This window comes from Dermacentor albipictus, chromosome 5 (assembly GCF_038994185.2).
Source record: "Dermacentor albipictus isolate Rhodes 1998 colony chromosome 5, USDA_Dalb.pri_finalv2, whole genome shotgun sequence".
Classification (NCBI taxonomy): Eukaryota; Metazoa; Arthropoda; class Arachnida; order Ixodida; family Ixodidae; genus Dermacentor; species Dermacentor albipictus.
The window spans coordinates 161168600-161190225 of NC_091825.1; the positions used below are offsets into that span (position 1 = coordinate 161168600).

At 44.4% G+C, this 21626-nt stretch overlaps 1 protein-coding gene across 1 annotated transcript in view; it reads left to right on the plus strand.

Annotated features, from left to right (window-relative positions):
- Positions 1-21626, plus strand: part of LOC135916357 (structural maintenance of chromosomes flexible hinge domain-containing protein 1-like) — a 373767-nt gene that overhangs the window by 186177 nt on the left and 165964 nt on the right. Inside the window, exons 26-27 of the mRNA XM_065449720.2 lie at positions 3873-4013; positions 4771-4933. Coding sequence (XP_065305792.1) covers positions 3873-4013; positions 4771-4933 — 304 coding nt within the window. The remainder of the gene's footprint in view (positions 1-3872; positions 4014-4770; positions 4934-21626) is intronic.

Below are 21626 nucleotides of genomic sequence, written 5' to 3' on the forward strand. Positions count from 1 at the left end.
ACGAAAAGTAAGGATAGTAGTTTTATCAGCCATGTAAACTTTTAAACATTTGCTTACTAATTGAATTAATAAGCATGGTGTCATGCCTGCACAAGGAAACATGAATACGTCTCATGCAATGACTGCAGGAGCTTTATCAAAACGCTGGAGTAGGAAAGTGCGGACGCAGGAGCAAGTGAATTGACCTTTCTGCGGCCGCTTGCTTCAGTGCACACTAAGCGATGAAAACACAGTGTGGGGGCGCCAAAATGCGTAGACTTTGTCTCCATCGCAGATCGCTTTCAAGATAGGGACCGCGCGGCCGCGCCATACGTAGCAGCTGCCGGAGTAGAACACCTCTCCCGTTTGTGCCAGTCCTGTGCGCAAGTTTTGGGATCTCCGAACGTCCATGATGCGGCCCCATTTCTGTCAGCCTCTGCACACGTGATCACTTTCCTTTTAATTGCAGCATTGTGATGAATTTGGCATGTCTTTGCAGCTGGCACTTTCATGCTAATAGATCAAATGCGGAAAACGGGAAGACGGATAGTGCACTAACCTAAGCATACATACTATAGCACATGGAGGAAGTTACGTCAGTTAGGCTCGAAGCACATGCGAGGCGACCATTTTGAAATGCCGATGGCCATATGGTAACGCGGATTTAAGGTCATACTCAACTCCAATGCGCACACAATTTTTGGGCTCGTTTTATCGGAAGAAAGTGCGCGTTAGATTCAAGTAAATACAGTAATCGCATCGTGCCATCCAGTATGACGTCCGCAGTTTAGTGACAGCAAAGGAAGACCCTGAGTTGTTAAGTCACGGACTATGTGACTGCGCAGATGTTCCGCAGATGCCGTTTTACTTTGGAGAGTGTAGGCGATGTGCCGGAACTTGTTCATGCTCCGCGGATTCATGCAGTCTAGACCCTGTTTCAAGACTAGATACATGTCACCATTGGTAGAAACAGTGAACTCGCAGCTCTTAGAAATGTGGATGCGGGACAGTGGCCGAGGCTTGCAGTTCATGTTGAACCCAATGTAGGTCTCAAACGCACGGTTCGAACTGTCGAACGCAATGAGTTATATGGCGCAGGTGTGGTTTTCGCCCTCGAAAATTAACTCTTTGACGTCTGAGCAGAAAATTTGTTCATTAAAAAAAATCGTAATGGAGGTACTTTTATGAAAATTTAGAATTGCCTCTTTATAATGATTTGCAATGTGTGTGCCAAATTTCAGCTCTCTGTCAAGGAGCAAAAAAGTAGCGTGAACCCCTACTTCCTCCACTTCAGCAGGCAGCCGAAAAAGATACAAAATGAAAGAAGAAAGCAATGAAATTGCATTAAAAAAGCACCAGAAGAAAAAAAGTGCTGCTGTAAACCAACACTAGGTACCCTGGTGTTTTGTAAGGTACAAAAAGAAAAAAAAAGAAATAATTTTGAGTGCCATTTTCTCGGAACAATACTATTTTATGCTCTCTCTTCCGCTTATGAAGCTGATATCTCGGCAGCTATTTAATTTTTTTCGATCCATTTGTTACGCTCCTTCAAGAGTGTTGCGTACTGTGGCATTCTTATTTTTGTCTGAAATTCATTTGTCAATTTGTTAGGTATCCCTTTGCATGTACAGTATTCTTCCATATTTAATATGGGTCATAACAAATGGTGACCGCATCACGACATAAAAAAAAGGTAACTGTGTGGCATGCATCTGAGCATATTTAAAAGTGCAACCACACTTCTAGTATATTTTGTAATTTCTCTACATTCCTCACAAAATTACTAGAAGAAAATCTTCATATCGTATTTCAGCAATTGATTGAGACAGGAGAGTGACATTGGCTAGTTAATGTAATAGTAATAGCAAACATATGTGCCAACTTTCATTACAAAGTGACTAAAAATTTTAAAAAGTTAATGTCGACCCCATATTGTCATGTGGCAATGAAAACTTTTTTTTATTTATGGGAATAAATTGGTGAAATTTGGCATGCAAGTGTGATTTGTTATGCTGATATCATAACTGAAATTAGTTTTGTGCTATATATTATAGACTTCAAGTTACAGCAATTTACCACCTCTAATAGTCATCCCCAAATTAATTCCTAACGACGTTGCTGTCATCATGTGCCCATCAAAGTTCGTCGAAAATGGAAAAAACTTCCTGTTATTGTGACTGTATTTTTATTCTTGCCACCCCTTATGTAACACCCCATTTACTGGGGCCTTTAAGGTAATGAAATGAAATGAAATTAATTAATTACACATAAGTTCGCCAAGATTTTTGCATCTGCATGTTTACAAAGGCCCATCTGCGCAATAAAGCTATTGGTTTATTTTTTAAATGCCGAAATGAGTATAAAAATATTTTAACTTTCCTATGCATATTGTCTTACTAACAACTTTTGCGAAAAACCCACTATAAATTTCTTTATGAGCTGCTGTTAAAAATGGACAGCTTTACTGCGCTCATTAATGTTTCAGGATCTAAGGGCAAAAGACAGAATGATTTTGTCCTCATTCGTTGTGAAATGGCACTGGGATGACTGAATGTAACTGCACAAGAAATGAAAGCTGACAAAACGGAGCTCAAAGTTTCATTTGTTGTAAACATTTAAATCTTTACTTTGAGCACCTAAAACTGCCTGGGATGTAGTCCTTTGCCTGTGAGGACAGATTTCCTTTACATTTTGATGTAGTTTTTCGCTTTCTTGCAGCAGTTTCGTGCACTTTAGTTGCCTTTTTGATCATTGTGCATCCATCTGTCATGCAGAGGTAGATGACAGCACATTCTACATGTCTGCTCTTGTCTCTCGTTGTGCAACCTCTTTATTACTGAGATTTGGAGCACAAATCTGCAGTTGAATATTTGACGCGAAAACTTCTGCTCCGCTGATGTCGCATTGCCGTCATGACCACACGCAGATGCACCGACACCATCGCTCGCTGTCGCGCTTTCACTATCGCTCACAGATGCGCCGTCACCATAGCCCCGTCACCATAGCCCCGTCACCATAGCCCACGGTCGCGTCATCAGCACCGTACACGGGCGCACTTTCCCGGTCACCGATGTGCGCCGTTCGTGCCTCGTCAACAAGCTCGGTGGCATCCACTTCTACGTGCATTCTCCCTCTTTTCCACGCCTTTTGTGGTCTTTCGTACATGTGGGCCGTTCGGAACTTTATTCCTTTGGGGCTCATCACAGAAAATGTGTGTAAGCTGCCACAATTGTCGATCGCGTTGATCGGACTGCACAGCTCGCTGCTGTGCAAGTGCGCACGTGAGGTTCATCAGCAATTCAATTCTACAACTGCCAATAGGAGCTTGCCCTGTGCTCCTCGGGACTACTGCGCCCAATCGCAATGCCGCGTTTGCCTTTTTTTTTGCTTGTGTTTGCTGGTTTATTTTTCGGTGGAGAAATACGTCACTACGGCTATCTCGAGCTCCGATCTCCCCTCTTTACGATGATGCCAAGATGGCGGCGCTGCGTCAACTTATAGCCGGGCGATCCGTGGTGCGACGGGGCCTTCCGAAGCCCGATTTTTTCCGCATTTTTGATGACAGCACTCTAAGGAAGTTCTCTTTTTTTCGATTTTTACCACATATTTACTTATAATATTTCAACATGTGGTAAGTAAACGTCCGTGGATCGCAAAAAAAGAGAAGTAAGAAAACAGAAAATTTTGACCATTTGGCCACTTCAGTGTCCGCATCCCTCCTTAAACACATGAAATTCAAGCCGCTACAAAGAATGAGTATTGTGACTGTGATGTGCGAATTGTGCTCGTGAGTTTTTTTGTGGTGTGATCAAAAGTCTTTCTCTTGCCAGTTGCTGCCTTCGAACTCATTTGCCATTAATGGAGCCTGCACATTTTCCTTTGCTTGTCCCCAGTTTCATGCACCTCGTCAGACTGGCCTGCCAACCTACACCGTGGACCTATCGAACAGCTGTAAGGGCACCATCACGGGCCCTTCTCTTACGCTGCGCCAGGTGCAAAAGGAAGAGAAGGTCACTGCCAGGTTTGAAGTTCAGGTAATGATCTGGTTGTTGCACCACTCTGCAGTTTGTTAAGACCAGTGTAGTGCCTTTGGTGTTAATTCCCAAATGCCTCCTTTTGTCTGCAAATTATATCATGTTGACCTATTTTTACGGCACTCCACTACATCAAGTAAGCTTGCTCAGAATCTTAAGGGTTCATGTTAGGTATTTCTAAATGCAGATAATCTCGCTTTACCCTGCTTCATGATTTTAGAGATTAATTAACATAATTTGCACAAAATGTAATCTTGTTGCTTGCAAATAAGCTATGTTTTCGTTCCTCTGACCTGAGTATGATGTCGGCTTTATGTGTACTCTTTGGTGTTGAAGAAAGTTTACTCACTATCCCCAGCAACCTTTGAGCTGATTTGTCGGCTGGGAGGTGGTGGCCGTGGGGAGGGTGTAGTTGAAGGAGACGGGCTAGTGTAGTGACGTCTGCTTTAAAACCTTGAATCTCTTGTGTACAGTTGGCCCAGTGTAGAACTTCTTGGAACACGAGGATGAGAATTGTCACGTGACATGGCAGTTCATATCTAGCCAGTTATTGCAACCATAATTTTGTCAAAAAAAAAAAGGAACTTCCCCTAATGATTGTCCAACGAGGCTTTCTTTATTTTTGACTTGTTTCCATTGTAGCAGCAGTTCAACTGCAGTGTCCATACCCGTGTGTTTTCGCATTATCTTTCGCAGTCCCTGAATGTGTACTTCCCTGCGATGCTATCTCTAAATATTTTTGTTTGTGTTTCTGCAGAACAATAAGAACATCGCACATGTGGAGCGTGTGCTGACGCTGCTTCCAAGCCATCAGGCAGCTGCACTGTACCTGTCTTGCACTGGAGAAGATGGGGATGAAATTGAACTTGAGAATGGCCGAGATCTTCCGTGGGTGGCCGGGGAGACAATTACAGGCCTTAGTAAGCACTGCTTCCTTATTCATGTTCAAAAAAAATACCAACACTAAAAACTGTCTGTTACACATTTTAATACATTGTGCATGCACCCTCACTGCTATAGTCAACTTTTGGTAATTCGATCCTGATGGGACCAATGAAATTCGCTGAATCACCCTGTGAGTTGAGGTAATGGGAGGGGGGTGCAGGTTTCGAAAACAGAAAATCTCGAGAGATAAAAAAAAATAAAGGGAATAGACATTTGGGAACTGCTTTTTTGGCAACTTCAATGCCTAATTATCAAAACAGCAGCATCAAATGGGGGCTATAGACTGAGCTCCACCCTTGGGACTTCATTACAAAACCACAAATAAAGTTTACTACTACTACTACTACTACTACTACTACTACTACTACTACTACTACTACTACTACTACTACTACCACCACCACTGCTACTACTACTACTACCACCACCACTGCTACTACTACTACTACCACCACCACTGCTACTACTACTACTACTACTGCTAATACTACTACTACTACTGCTGCTGCCACTGCCCAAAAATGCACCATAAGTGTCAGAAAAAAATTTTGTCACTGCAGACACCGAGAAAAGATTTAATATCACGCAGCAGCACCAGAGTCTCACGGAGCTTTCTCTTGTCTTTCACACCACAGAGCACCGCCACCTTGGTATCGTTAAAAAGCTCAAAGTTCCGCCTTCGAGCTATCCACATTTTTGCCTATGATAGGTGCATAAGTAAAGTGAAAATGTAAAACAATCATCCGCTGATCTGACGAAGCTCGTGGTGCATGTGTCCCTCCTATTGGCAGTGCGCCAGCACGCTGAGAGGTGCCTTGCGATTGGCTATTACAGTCGCTGACCAATAAATCGGACATCGATAATTCGGACTTGCTCGGTAATTCAGACAGCTTCACTCGATAGCCCCACAGAATTAATGTGTAAAGACAACTGATACTTCGGACAGCCACCAGCTCTACGTTCGGTTATCCGGACTTTGTAAGTGGCTGTAGCGTATGCTGTCTTTTTCACCATTATCTCCTCTGGCAACCTCAATGACAGTGAAAACGACGGCGAAAAAATTGAGCAAGTTCTCCCACCATCAAACTGCAACTCTAACTCGGATGATGATGATGATGACGTGCCATGTACTCCAGAGCCTTCACATGCAGATCTGACTCTAGCCTTTGCAGTTGTTGCATTGGCATACAGAGACTACAAAAAACTGGCGGAAATACAGCTGGACTTGGTTGTACGTAAGGAGAAGTCCGTGCAGCAATGAATCGACCGCTTCTTCCTTGCACAGGGGCCTTAAAACATAAATAAAATAATATTTTTTGGATACATTCATTTGTTGCTGACATTAGATAGATCGGATTTATTTACGTTCCATTATTAACGTATTACCGTAAAAACCGGATTATAGGTCGGACCGGAATGTAGGTAGATCCCCGAACTAACGAATTCTAAAAATGACAAAAATCTTTTTCAATGGCAAATGTACCGAAAAACACCCTTACCTTGAAACAAATGCGAATCGTGCACAACAGAGGCAGTATTTATTTAAATGCTGCTCACATGTGCACTCGGCCTATTTTTAACAGTATCGCGCGACAATCGACCCGCGTGCTTGTCAGCATTTTATTAGCGGCGAAACAAACGCGACACGTGCATGGGTGCACGTGCACTTACTTTCGCTATTTCGCCGCTCTGTGCCGTGATGGTAAAGTGCTGACAAACACGCGGGTTGATGGTCGCGCGCAAGCACTACTCCGAATCAGAGCAACGCCTTTGATCAGAGTCGTCCAAACTAGAGTTGGATGACGAGCGCTTCTCGCTGCCCAGTCCAGAGGCGTGTGCGATCTATACTGCTTTCAAATGGATGCATTCAACAGTCACAGGCAGCGATCTTACACGCAGCTCCCAGACGAACTCCGCAACCTTGTCTTCCCGTTCTGCGGTTCGCTGCGGTCCGTCCACGAAATGACGTTTTCTGTTGGTTTGCTGCTTCTGCCTCCGCCAGTACTGCATGCTCTTTTCGGATACTCCAAATTCGCAGTGTGCTGCGAGGTTGCCGTGGGCTTCCGCGCACTCAATCGCCCTTTTCTTGAAGGCGATGGTGAATTGCCGTCGGCTTCCGCTCATTTTGAAACAAAATGTGAAAAAGCAGCCTTTAACCAAAATAAGTTTGTGACAATGTAAACGCAAATTGGGGATGCCACAATGTCGCCACGCCGCACTGCTGCTGATGGCGGCTCTACTTCATCCGCCCATTCTTGCAAGACTTCTGTATTTTTTCCACCAATGTCTGGTATATAAGACGAGGGTCGACTTTTCGCAATGGTTTTTTGAAAAAAAGTTCGACCTATATTCCACCTTTTACGGTACAAATAACATATTCACATGATTTACATAGCAGCGCTCACTTGCTAGGCCTGCCAGTAGGGCCTGCTTTGAAACCTATTCATCCACTGCTTCTTTGTTAATCACATTGCGAATGTGAGTATTAAACTGAACTGGACGCGCGCCTACAGAAAGTGAAGCGCAAGTTGTCAGTTTTCTATAGGAAGAAAGAGGAGATAGTGGTCGCAAGGTTAAGACAAATGAATAAGATTGCGCCAGAGAAAAGTCACTGCGTCGTGCGATTACATACTGCATCAGCAATAATGCAGCAGTGAAGCTAACCATTGTCCTTTGTCCTCGTGTGTAGTTTTACTTTGAAGACTGCAGACAATGTGCCAATGCCCATCGATGCGCCTCTCGCACGTATGTGTGTTTGTGTTGGCACATTTCAGATCCTGCCACAAGCCTACACGTGCGCCTAACAGCAACATCGGTGGAGGCATTTTTGTGGGTTTTTAATATTTCGTGCGTATTTATTATTTCCTGGTTTTGAAGCTAGAAATATAGTGCAGTCCACTTATAACGATATATCTGTTATAACGATGAGTTGATTTCAGAGTATCAATTTATGCATTAGGGCTATTAGAAAACAAAAACAAGCATATAGAACGATACGTTATTCACCACGTATCGGACGTAATGATCGAAATTCTGCCTTTTGGGTGGCATTTTCCATGCGGAACAATCATGAAATTTCTTTTGCTAAGTCCCCCATAACCGAGACGGGTGAAAAGTTTGCCTACGCAGATTTGTATCTGCCGCCATTACCGCACAGTGCGTCCCACCAGAGCGCCGATTCAGATTCGATGCAAGTCGGCACGGCGAGAGAGAGAGAGAGAGAGAGAGGAAAAAAATAATACAAGAAGTGAATCGCACCTGCACCCCCTTTCTATAATCTTCCTCTTGGGGAGCGCGGAGGTCGGTGCGCCGACAAAGGGCAAAGCTGTGACGCTTGGGACGAAGCTGCAAATTTTAGAAGACTCGTGCAGTCGATGATATCGACGATTCTGAAAACCGCGAGTGCCATAATCATGGAAGGCTAGAACCAGTGACCGTGTTGATGAACAGAAACGGCGGACTTTGAGCGCTAGGGTGAAACCCCATGTGCGAAAACAGCACGGTGGCAGCCGCTGACATTGCTGTACTGTGGGAGCACATCGCTACTGGCGATAAAATAGGTGGTGCTTCGATGGTGGAGTTTCTAAGTGCAGATAGTGCTGTCTCATGTGAAGAATCTCTGGTGGGGTGACCGTTGGCGCGACAGACGGTGGCTTCGTATACTGAGGCGACGAGGTTGACAGTGGCCCTTTTATAAAACCAACCCCAGTGTTCATGCAAAGTGCACTGTTGTTGATAGAGTCGCTCATTGATTTCATGCACGCTAAATTATAGCTGCAACTGTTCGCGCCGCCGCAGGGCGTGAGCACACTGTGCTTGTGAACCTGAAACTTCCGCGAAAGCAAGTGCAAATTTCTGATTATTTCAGCCCGCCTAACGCTTGACATGCTGTTTAGAGGCATAAATAAATATTTTATTTTACAGCCTTTTTTCTACAACGTCAATTCTTTATTTTAAGTGACAAATTGGGTTTCGGAGCTACGAAGGTATGTTTGTAACTTTTCTTTTTTTATGGCAGTCCAAATATAGCGATGATTGGTTATAACGATTGGATTTCTCATTCTTCCTTATGTCATTATAAGAGGACTGCACTGTATATATTTTCACAGATTTTTTAAGCTTTAGAGCGCAGCTCTTAGGCGACCACTTCAGAGGTGAGCGTCAGCGTTATTGCCCTGTGGCGAAAACAAGCAAATGAGCCAAGGATGGAAGTGCGAAGGCAGAATGCTGAGGGAGATTACACATGCGAGGAGGATAGGGGAGAGGAGTGTGCAGCAGAACCGTGGCACGGAGGCGAAGGAGGGTATGGTGATAGCGCGTGGAAAAGCGTGGTGCGGCGACGATGGCCAGAGTAACGCGCGTCTGGGAGGTCTTTCGGCGGCGGCTGCTGTGAATTGTGCCCACACGTCGCCCATGTTGCTGGTTCTCACACTCTCCAAATTAGGGAAGCAGTCGTGCCGCACAAGACAGATTGACTGCACCAGCCAATATATGGAGAAATAAAAACATTTATAGAGCGGCGGCTAAATTATTTGTTGGTGAATTTTTTAATGCTTTTATCAGATATAGTTTCTTTAATATCTCAAATTTTGGGATCGGCAATGAGTCCCTTGCACTCATTCAGTTCCCTTCATTTTTTTTTTGCGTGAATGCTTGTAAGTCAGAGAGTGCAAAATAAAGAGGATGTAGTGTCTTATGACACTACAGTATTTTGAAATCCTGTAGAAATCACCAACATTTGTAAACCTGCAACATTAGAATATTATAACATCAGCTAAAGTACAGATTGTGGGCATTGAGGTATGCCCTGGTGCCTTTGCGCAGGCATTCACCTGTACTGTTATGCCTAAGCCTGTCTCCTTTCCACTCGCGGCATTTGTCGATGGTGGTGCCCCATTCGCAATGGTTAGTGTTCGGGGCGCTCGCGTCATGGCGGAGTAGCTAGTGGCTGCCCAGCTGAGCCCGTGGAGTTCTCTCCGGGACTGCACTGGGTACATACATGATTTCCTCTTGTCCACTAGCTCCTTTGTGTCTAGAACGTGAGCTTGCATACGGTGCCTTTGCCTGTGCGGTGAGCACATACTTTGTGTTGATTATTTTCGGACTCTAAGCCGAAGCGCTGTCCCTAGTGTCGAGCTGCGCCGAGCCGTACTGATCGGAGGCCCAAACCGAAGGAGATTGCCCGAGCTCTCGCGTGTAGGCCCATTGGTTATCTCGAGAGCAAGCAGCATAGCCGCGGGGACTTTTTTCAGGGGTGTGTTGCGAGGGCCTTTGCTCTCCCAGTGACGTGCTTTAGGTGGTCTGCCTGTATTTTTGCTCTTGGCGTGATAGCCATTTGGTTCCCCTGAGCCCCTGGACCGGGTGTCTGTGCAGTGTTGGGTGCTGCTGGAGATAACAAACGGTTTCCACCAACTCTGGGCAGTATTCTGTTCTCTCGTGTGCTTAGCGCTCAGTAGCCCTTTGGCGGCCTGAGCGCACACAGCAACGTGCTAGACGGCGGCAGACACGGCCCTGTGGCTCGCCAAGCTTGAACCTGCGGTGGTCGGTACTCGTGTGAAACCCTTGGACCCGCACATGATACATACATTAAAATGCTAACTTGCACTCTTTAGATATCCAGAAACATACCTGCTTAATTTTAGCTCTGTTGTTACAGTACATTTTTTGCAAGTCGCATCCAAAATTATCAAAATTTTTAACAGAGAAAGAACTGTAACTCCCTTTCTTTATTGACTTAAAAAAAACAAATAATGGCATCTTTGTAATCAGCACACAAGATTTAATGTTTCCTGAAAGTATCGTGTGTCCGGAGGGAATAACAGTGATGTTTGTTCCGGATGCCTTCCCCAATTTAGTTCTGTTTATTTTTTTTACTTTTCTTCTCAAAACACAAATTTTAGGCTGCATCTAATATTCAGGCCTCGATAGCTCAACACAAAGAAGAGATAGAACTAAATAGTTTTTTTTTTCCAGAACGGAGCCTAATATGTGCTCTATGAAGTATAGCAAGGATATATTTTTTTTTCAATTGAAAAATTATTTCGCTACATTTTGTGCCACATGGTTGCCACATTTTGTGGATTTATTTGTATTTAGTGGGCTATAAAATACCTAATAATGCTGAGATAAGAAAAGCGCTTGCCATACTTCATTTATTACTCTTTATGCTATATAGCCATGCTTTACAAGTTAGTTTTATTAGCTGACTTATTTTCCATTGTGGCCTTAGACAGTGAAATATAAATGCCCAATATGTTATGAAATAATTGATCTACAGCAGAACTAACTACACATTTGAAATGAGCACAGAAATCTTAGTAAGACTGGAAAGTTCATTAATATTGTCATTGAAAATGGTGAATATTATTTCAATAGCAGTGTTCCCCCTTGAAGAGGATGCAGAAAAAAATGTCCAGACAAATAGCTGATTCATTTGTCAGCATTTGCCCTATTCTAACATGCCCCCAAATCAAACGCACAGCCACTTCCTGTGTTCCAAGTAGAAAACTAGCCTAGAAATGGCATTAAGCTCCTAAACAAGGTATAAATGTAATGTTGACCTGATTTTCTTGCAAGAAAAAATGTGCAAGGGTCTATGTGTTGCACTATGGAGGTTGGTTTCCTAAGGTCAGCTTAGGCACAATGCATTTGTGTTATGAAAGCATGTAAACGCTGCAAAGGTGGTCTTGGTTTTGTGCCTGATTGCACTGCACAGGCAATTCACTGTCCAAATTTTCTGGAGGGGGGGGGGGAAAGAAAAGGCACGTTAGAATCGGGTGAATACTGTAATCGGGCACTGTGGGCTACGTTTGTTGCTTGAGAATCCTCGTAGGGCAGGCCAAACATAGGCATTTTCGATGGGATATATTTCTTTTACTTGTGTTCGATGCATTAATGCCCCCTAGGCCTCACCAAGACGGATGTTGGCACTAAAAAGGGCCACTATTTGGATCACCATAGAGGTCAGGCGTGTACAGACTGAACAAGATGTAATTATCCGGGAAATGCCAATTTTATTTCATTTCATTTATTTTCACCTGATCTAGATGATCACATGATCTAGATGAAGAGAGTTTGGGCCCATAGAAATGCATGGGTGCCATTCAGGGCCAGTAGGCTTCTGCTGTGAAACTGAAAAGAAAGCTTGCCTTAGTGATTTTGTTCCTGCATTGCTCCTAAAACGTTTGTCAACATTCACTCCTGGTGACTTGCAATATTTTGTTTAGCAAACCGAGAACTGCAACCAGACATCTGGTTGTTGCAAAATATTTCATTAGTTTCAGATATTATAAAATACTGAATTGTAGTTTGTTTTTGAACTTTTGATTAGTAGTTCGCTGACCGAGACATTGTGCGGGATCAAAATAGTCAAAAAATTGAAATTGAAGTAATATTATGGAAGTTAATGAAAAGTCTGATTTTTCGGACATGCCCAATAACATTAATTGCCCAAATTTTTACTTGAAATGGCTCCGTTGTAAAGGGTCCGTTGTAATGAGAGTCGACTAATATATAATGTACTGCCTGTACATACCTGTATATAATATTCAACCACTCTATAATTCACTATAAATAAAATTATTTTTTGGTGTCACATGCTACTCTTTGATACAGTAAAACCTCGTTAAACCGTACCCACTTAAACAGTAGTTTCATTTTAAAAGTATTAGTCAAATCCCCGACTCAGTGGCCATTGAACATAATGTGTTTTCTATCCGCATAAACTGTACCAGGTTTATTGCGTACGTATCGGTTAACATGTGGTATTTGCACTTTTCTTCACGCAAACATGGCGGTGCGTCGTCTCCATCGGGCCGCCCAGCGGAACAAGCCTCAGAGGTCAGAACGGCCTCCAAGCGCCCTGTGCGTTTGCGTGTGAAGCCACATCAGCATCATTTTGGTGCCGTGCGCCGTGCCAGAGAGCATTCTGGCGTCGTGCAAAGAAGGACTCGTGCCATGCCGAAGCTCAGATAAAAAAGATGCCGGGTGCTCAGTATAGAAGAAAAATTAGACATAATTCGTGCTATCGAACGTGACATGAAGAAGTCGGCGCTGACACGCGACAGGGATCCACTGTTGACTACGGTGTGTGGCATTTGGACTGCGAAGTTGTTGCTCGACAGCGCTGCTGCGACCGTGAAGAGATGTTGGCTATGATGGTCGACTTTTTGCCATCATTGCCTCTGATGTTGCCGAAGTATTGACTAGTGACAGTGATGAGGACCACATGGAAAGCGACAGCACGGGTGATTCAGGCCCGACAGTGGCAGAGCCTGCGCGTTACGCCGGCCTCGTGAATGTAATCGTCGAGACGAGATCAGCACCCCGCATTCAAAAAGGCACCCCGCGACTTCTGCAGCACTGCCAAGACCATGCACGGAGAATGTGCAACGCCAATGAGGAATCTGCCTGGAGAACATGAAACGCTAACAAGCAATCTGCCATGTGAGTGTTTACCGAGAAGAGGGGGCTCGCTGAAAAACTGGCTCGCAGCTTCAGTGAGGGTGAGGCCGCTGTCATCGCTGCTAGGCCTCCGCGGAGTCGATTGAAAATAACACTTTTGTCGTGGGAATTGAATAAATAATGCATGGTTTCTTTCCCGTTCATCATACTCTCTCTGAGTTTCATTTTTGACAGGTAAGTGGGTGACCTCATGCTATTTTGGTTAAGCAGTACTACCGTTTCGTACGTACTTCTTCCGAGCTACGACAAACTATGGTTTAATGAGGTTTCACTGTACTAACATTTATGCCTTGAAAACGACACTATATACACATACATATGGTTCACAAGCTACTCGCACCAAAAATGCTTCGCATTACGTATATGCCAATCAGAGTTGAGTCTGCCTGTTTCATTTTATAACTATTCGAACAGTATTCAATACTTGATTGGTCTCATAAATTACTATTCACAGACCCCTGTCCTACCTTTATCTCCCTATGCATCTGAGTGCCTGATGACAATGGTGACTGGTGTGTGCTGCTTTTCACCACGTTTCAAAGCTGAAGCAGGGACTAGCTGCACAGTTGCAGTTGAGGAAAGTGTCTTGGGATTCAAACATAATATGAGAAAGGAAAAAGCATTGTAAAATATGGAAAAAAAGCAAGCTTTTTATATGTGGGTTTGTTACGATGATTTATATCCACTGCGACTTTCTCGTTGCCATAAATAACTGTGTTGGACAAAATCGTACACAACTAGTCATGTCATAAGTGATTCTGACTATATCAAACATAGTACATGTATTGGTTAAGCATGTACTGAACTTGTATTGCTTGACGATTTGCATGTAGAGCTGCCAGATTTTATGCTTCTTCTGAAATTTTCCAATATTTACTTTCGATGTCTTTTAAATATGGAAGGCTAGGGGGAATAGTCCAAGATTCTAAACACAGGGTAATTATTAATTACCGAATGGTTGGCAGCACTGGGAAAAAACCTTATCTAAGTTGTGTCGCAGACAAAAAGAAAGAATCTGCTCGCTAGGCAGAGATGCATAGATGAAATGTGGAGAGGGGAGCCAATGAATATATGCATGCACTCATGAAAGATTTTACTGTGGTTGCTCTGTAGATGGGGAATTGTGGTGAGCTGGTGGTAGGCAGCAGGCAAACATGAGCATGCACTTGAGAAAGCAGAGGGAAAATGAGTGTACACTTGTGCATCTCTGTAACTTGTTTTTGAGGTGTATTTTGTTGCTGCAGTCTTTGTTTTTGACTTGCTTGTGATGATGCCTTGAAAATGAAGAGCATTCTCACCTTTTCAAAGCAGTATTAACTGTACTCTAAATTTTTCTGCACATATTATAGCTATTCAGACTTGTGCTCTTCTAACGAAGAAAAAAGAAACAAAACATTTTCTCAGTGTTTATCTTTTATGATGCGTAATCATCTAGTAGCTAGTGTTATAAATAACTAGTTTTTAGTAAAAGCTTTATATTGCTGGTGCCTTGTTTTATCTACCATCTAAAAAATTGAGCAGCAGCACTTAGCCAATGACTATGGTAAAGAGCTACATTGCAATGTATTCCTTCACGTGATCAAGTAACCAGTCATACGATAGAACAGATGTTTACATAAGCAGTGACCAAGATCGGTTCGAGTACTCAAGATCAGGTATGACGAAATTTGTAGTTCTCTGTTACATTGAATGCATGTCTCGGGAATAACTTCAGAGATTTATACCTTAACAACGGAACATACAGGAGGGATTGTTATGGTCATGGATTTCTATGCAAAGACTTTGGCTTAAATTGAGGCATCCTGTGTTTGAATACTTGAAGCTCTGAGATGAGCATTCAGGCAACCAGCATAGTGGTTTCATAAATTTTTGAAGCTATGGATTTGGCTCTTCTGCGCTCTTCACTTGATTGTGTATACATTTTGCAATACTTTATTTCACTTACAAAATCGGTTTCATATCTTTTAATTACCATTTTGTGATCTATGAAGTTACAGCACATCTCTTTTTTCTTGTGGGCAATGAAATGGGATGGCAAAGTAATGGTTTTGTTCACCTGGGATGCCACAGCAGCACATTTATCGGATGAAACCAAACTTACGTGAAGTAAGAAGTCAAAAAAAATCTTGAGCATTGGTTATATAAATTTGTAGCTGTAAAATGATCTACCTGACTGGCATGGCAACTGCGTGATTTGGAGGCAGGGTGTTAGATATGGAGCTGTTTCCTGCGATTACTTCGAGTTCCCCAGACCACATCGGATTGCAGCACAGCTAATTGAGGAATGCAGAAGCAGGAAAGCGGATTCCAGAGGAGCAGCCGAGCAAACAAGTTTAAGGCAACAAGTTCACGTGCCAACAAGTTCGTGCGCCGCCGGGATTAGCAGGTGGGCATCCGACAATGGAGCATGAGCAGCCCTCCCCTCCTCCTCGTTAGAAGTGCATTGCCAGTCTGCGAGGCAAGACCACAGAGAGCCGCCAGGTGTGACACCGCGACACGGGCGCCTACCATTGGCTGAAAGTGGCGTCATCGGAGCGGACTCTCCCATTGGTCAAACATGACTTGACTTACAGTGCTCGAAGGGTTTATAAGAAGCCTTCCAGAGAGACCTGAGCATTCTGGGAGATTCCCTGATTCCCTGATTCACCTCTCTCGAACTTCTTGCCGCGGGCCGCAGCGTCCGAGTTGCTGCCAGCCCGTAATGTCTGTACGACTGTTAATTGACTCTCACGTCTCTGTACATAATGTAGAATAAATCCTCCCAAGTTTTGCTTTTCATCCCGAAGTCCCGTCCTCCAACCCCTACATCTGGTTGGCAGCGGTAGGATCGCCTCCGAATGCATCAGCTGGTGGCAGCGCTACGGATCAACCTTCGTCGAGAGAGATCCTAAGGAACCGGAAAAAGCGAAGAAGAGAGAGCCTTCGTCGAAAGAGGTCCGAAGAAACTGGGAGTAGCGAAGAAGGAGCGAGCCTTCGACCCAGGGAATCCGGAGGAACCGGGAACAGCGGACGAATGAACCGGATGGCAGGGTGCTGCAACCGTAAGTGAGCGCGTGGTTTTTTTCCTTATGTTTCGCCAGACTCAAAGGTTGTGTGTTCAATTTTGATAGTTCTGGGAATCGGGAGTTTGATGCATTGTGTGTTTGCACAAATTAATTAAGGAAAACAGTTTTAACCACCTGTCGGGGCAGCTGCCATGGATCTTAGAAGGTTGACGAGGTTAGATTTGTTGTTGGTGTGCGACGATTTGGGGGTTGAGGCGGACGAACGGATGGAAACGCCAGCTATCATAAAGGCGATTAATGATAGTGGCAATGATGACAAAAGCATTGAGCTTGCTTGGGAAGTGATACAGGAGCCACGGGAGCGTGTGCGTCGTGTACGTTTGCGAGAGCGTCGTGAGCTTAGGAGTGAGCGTCAGCGTGAAGAACGCGAGAATGAACGGAAGCAGGAGCTTCAAGAACTTACTCTTAGGTGTGAGCCTCACGAACGTGAGTATCAGGAACGAAAGCATGAGCAAAAGTATGAGAGAGAGAAGGCAGCACTGATCAAAGAGATACAGCATTGTGATCAGTTATTGGCACAGAGACAACGGCTGTCTGAGAATTCTGTTGGAAGTACAGAGCGAAAGAATGAGGAAGTGTCTAGCGGACTTTCGCCAGAAGCCGACGAAAAGAGTAGTGCCTGTGAGATTGGCTGCAAATTCATAAGTGAAGGGAAAAGGCTAGCTGCTAACGATGCCTTAGTGGCAACAGAGGCCGTTAAAGGCCGTAGTGAGAGCGACGAGGTGCTGTGCCAACAGATGACTGTGGAGACAGCTAGGCCAGCTGCGAACAAATTGGCACAGTTACCGCGCGTGTGCGTCGCTGGTAAGGTTAGCGAGGTTGCTAGCAAAGAAAAGGGTACTGTTGACGCGACAGACGCGGGCACCCATGTCAGGTCAGATCTGCGTGCAGAAGTGAAGTGCGAACTGAGCGATGCAGTTGAGAGTAGTTCTCGGGATGGCGAGCTCCGTAGTCCACGAGAGAACAACTGCATTGTTCAGGGATCGGTGCGGCTCTCCGCCAGTCTAGATAGCCTAGATAGGGATGATTCCGTTATTAATCATTCGGACTGTGCGCGTGAGACAGCGAGCGATACCGACGGGCTGTGTGCCGATGCACAGCGTGAGCTGGGCAATGTAGTAGAGGGCAGTTCGCAAGAGTGCGAGTTGTCTAACTCGAGTAAAGCCTGCTGCATTGTGCCAGAGTCGGTTGGGCTGTCCGCCAGTCGAGGCAGAGAGAGTGTTGATTTAAGTGAGAATCACTCAGACTGTGCGGGTAAGAGACCGATCCGGGCCGACGAAATGTGTACCGGCCAGCACGAGGCACGAGGCGACATGAAAGCGAGTGCAAAGAGGAAGCGCCGTAAAAAGAAGCGCGGTAAAGACCGAAAGTCGGTAACTAATGTAACGCCGCCAAAGATGGCGAGAAACCCAAATGGGCAGGGCGCGAGGAAAAAGAAGCGGTCGTCTCGGACGATGTTGACGCATCGAAAACGTTCGAGCCACAGGTCAAAAGGGGACCGCGAAGAATGTTCTGCACGGACGCGGACAAAGGGCACGAGGCAGTTAAGCTCCTCGTCGTTCCGTAGTTCTTTTCACAGCTCAGCGTGCAGTTCGAAGAAACGCAAGGTGGCAGGACGAGACCAGGTGGGGAGTGGCGACGCGGTCAATCGAGTTTGTGTTGAAAGCGGGGCGCGAGGACGCAAATTGGCAGGAGACCGTAACGTCTTGGGGGAGCTGATAGTGAGTCAGCCCTTTTGTTGTTCCTCCATAGCCAGAGTAGCTTTGAAACTGCGACCACCCCGGGTACGACTCAAAGTATGAGTCAGACGTAAATGCTTGGAACGGGATGCCAGGAGAGCTGCCGTAGAAGTAAAGCATGTTGTTTTGTTTTTCATTTTGAGCATCAGAAAGTTTTTAGCGATTTGAGACAAGGATTTCTTTCAATATGTGTAAGGTATGAGCTCTGTTTGTGTTTTGTTAGAAAAGCTCCGAGATTTGAAAGACGCGTTTTAAGTAAACATGTAGTCTCGCGAGATGCTCATTAATAAGTAAATAGGCTTTCTTTTTCTCTGTGTGAGTAACCTGAGGGTCAAGGTTACTGTTGAGAGGCCTATCGTAACGCGCGTGTGTTTTATTTAACCTTCTTTCTTTTTAAGCGTTTTTGAATTTTCTAAGGTTAAGCGCGTAGATTTTCAGTGAGTGCATGAGTTGCACTGAGAGGCGTTCTTAGTTCCTTTAGCGCGTGTCCTGTGTGGACGGAAGGAAGCAGACTTTATGACTGGGTTGCTAGTGTGTGTGGAGGGCAGCCGTATTCTGACTTCTCTGTTAAGTACGCGTGGAACGAATTATTAAAAGACGCATTATTTTAAGAGTTCTACGGAGTGTGTAAGTCCCGCAAGTTTAATTGTTCGTTTATGTCACGTGTCCTGTAGGACTTTCAGGGAAGAAACGTGAGTAAGCGTAAATGAAAAGTTTGCCTACAACGCAAGTACGATTTTTGTTTAGTGACCACAAGGTTAGTGCGCTTGTGATTACGTACTTGTGAGGTTGACCAGATTGTTCAGTGGCACCAATACGTGCGATAAGTACGCCACTGCGATAGATTGAAAACATGCTGTTCGTGTAGTTAGGCCACTTAAGTTATGTTCGGCTGTTTTCATTTGTTGTTTGCATCGTCAACGACCCTTTTGTTTTGCAACAACAATAGTACTCTGGTCTTGTCGGCAATCGGGGAGAAATGGATAGCTGTTTGGAAGGGTGGTTGGAACTGCTTTGTCAAAATTGGGGAACTAAAAGATCAGGGTTGATTTTGACTCAGTAATAGCCTGGCGAGTCAGGGGTGAAGAGCCTGCACTTACGCGTGGTGCAGCGCTGTGTTGTTTGGTTTGTTTGACGTATGTTCTCCAGGGCCCAGGATCCCGAGGGTTGTCAAACGAGGCTCGACCCCAGTACCCTGCAGCTTCTTTCAGCGTTCCTCATGGCCAGCGAATTGAGTTCACTGGCCATTCAGAACAACCGGGGCGAGGACGAGCTGTTAGATATGGAGCTGTTTCCTGCGATTCCTTCGAGTTCCCCAGACCACATCGGATTGCATCAGCACAGCTAATTGAGGAATGCAGAAGCAGGAAAGCGCATTCCAGAGGAGCGGCCGAGCAAACAAGTTTAAGGCAACATGTTCACGTGCCAACAAGTTCGTGCGCCGCCGGGATTAGCAGGTGGGCATCCGACAATGGAGCATGAGCAGCCCTCCCCTCCTCCTCGTTAGAAGTGCATTGCCAGTCTGCGAGGCAAGACCACAGAGAGCCGCCAGGTGTGACACCGCGACACGGGCGCCTACCATTGGCTGAAAGTGGCGTCATCGGAGTGGACTCTCCCATTGGTCAAACATGACGTGACTTACAGTGCTCGAAGGGTTTATAAGAAGCCTTCCAGAGAGACCTGAGCATTCTGGGAGATTCCCTGATTCCCTGATTCACCTCTCTCGAACTTCTTGCCGCGGGCCGCAGCGTCCGAGTTGCTGCCGGCCCGTAATGTCTGTACGACTGTTAATTGACTCTCACGTCTCTGTACATAATGTAGAATAAATCCTCCCAAGTTTTGCTTTTCATCCCGAAGTCCCGTCCTCCAACCCCTACAAGGGATGCAACTTAGAAGAAATCGAAAGGGCATGCTGTAATACACCGTTGATTGCTTAACCTGCCCTAGTGTGCTTTGAGGTATAATACGAATAAAGAAAAAAAAAAGCATAATTCTGCGCTACCTTTATTACGAGTTTGAAGCATTTTCTGAAGTGCAGTAGATGTGAAGCATTTTGTGTGTGTGTGTGTGTGTGTTGCATATGGAGGGGTATAGACTGAAATAAACTGAAATTGACAAGGAGGAGTGTTGCTTGCTTGATAGATGCTTTATATTTGTGAGGCTTATGCAATTTCAGCCATGAAATAATTTTATCTATTCAAATTAGAGAAGGAAGCTGTTGAGACGAAGCTTTAGCTCAAAGGCTCCTATCTCAGTATGTGGAAGTAGCGAAACACAATAGAGAAAAAGTTGAAATTTATTGACTATAGAAAGCAGATTTTTTGTGTAGGCTGTCAGTTTTGTAGTAAAAATTGTTGAAAAATCACAATACTTGAAAAAAAAAAAAAGCACGACTAACTTCACCACTTACAAAACCGTGCGATATGCATTATCACTAACAGCGGCTCTTTCGCAGCTGCTACTCTATTACCTTATGAAGATAATATCCATGTTGTAACTAGCATGTTCAACTATCACCCTACAATTAAGTTTTATAAATTACTTACTAAACAGCTTTTATACGAATTGTTGATTCCAGGTGTCTCATTAAATAACAATACCAGGTTTGCACGTAACTCCAATTTTCTACTGCTTATGGTTCACTCTAAATATAGAAAAATAACATCATCATTCGCTGTTATAAAACTATGGAATGGTTTACGCAACACCATTAAATCTTCATCCTTTCATGCATTTAGTATTGCCCTTAACCTTTTTACAGGTATAGCTAAGTTTACATCGTTCATTCCACTACCTTTGCCATTTGTATCTATTGGCAGTATCTTTATGCACTATAGGCTTGTATCCAGACAATTGGTTCTCTTTTCTTTAATTTTTCTATGTTGTATTTTACACGATTGTGTTTGTTTTACCTAGATTGCTCATCTTTCATAAGTTTCTTTATTGTTGTTATTAACGTAATGCCCCGTTGGAATCTTTGACTTTTGGGCCCTCATCTGTACATTGTCTCTGACTCATTCACTGTATTTAAAGAATAAGAAACTGAAGCTCAGCAGTGAAAAATGTTATCGCAACTCGGTGAAAGAGCGGTGACTCTTGAAAGTGAAACTATCTCCGCAAGTGATCGCCCGAGAATACCGCCCTTGTTGAATCTTCAGTCTTCGTACCAGTAGCGCTGTCACCACACAACTAACTAGCACTGCCTCGCCGAAAATCTGCGATGAAAATTGTGGCTAGGTGTCAAGTTGATGAAGTTCTTCGGCATTCGGAAAGCAGAGGAACCACCTCTACATGAGAGTGACGGCATGGGTGACAGCCTGAATAGCGGCTAGTTTGTTCATGGCCACCATGTTTTCGAGGTTGTGCACGTGGATCAATCTGATAAATCAAGCAAGACACCG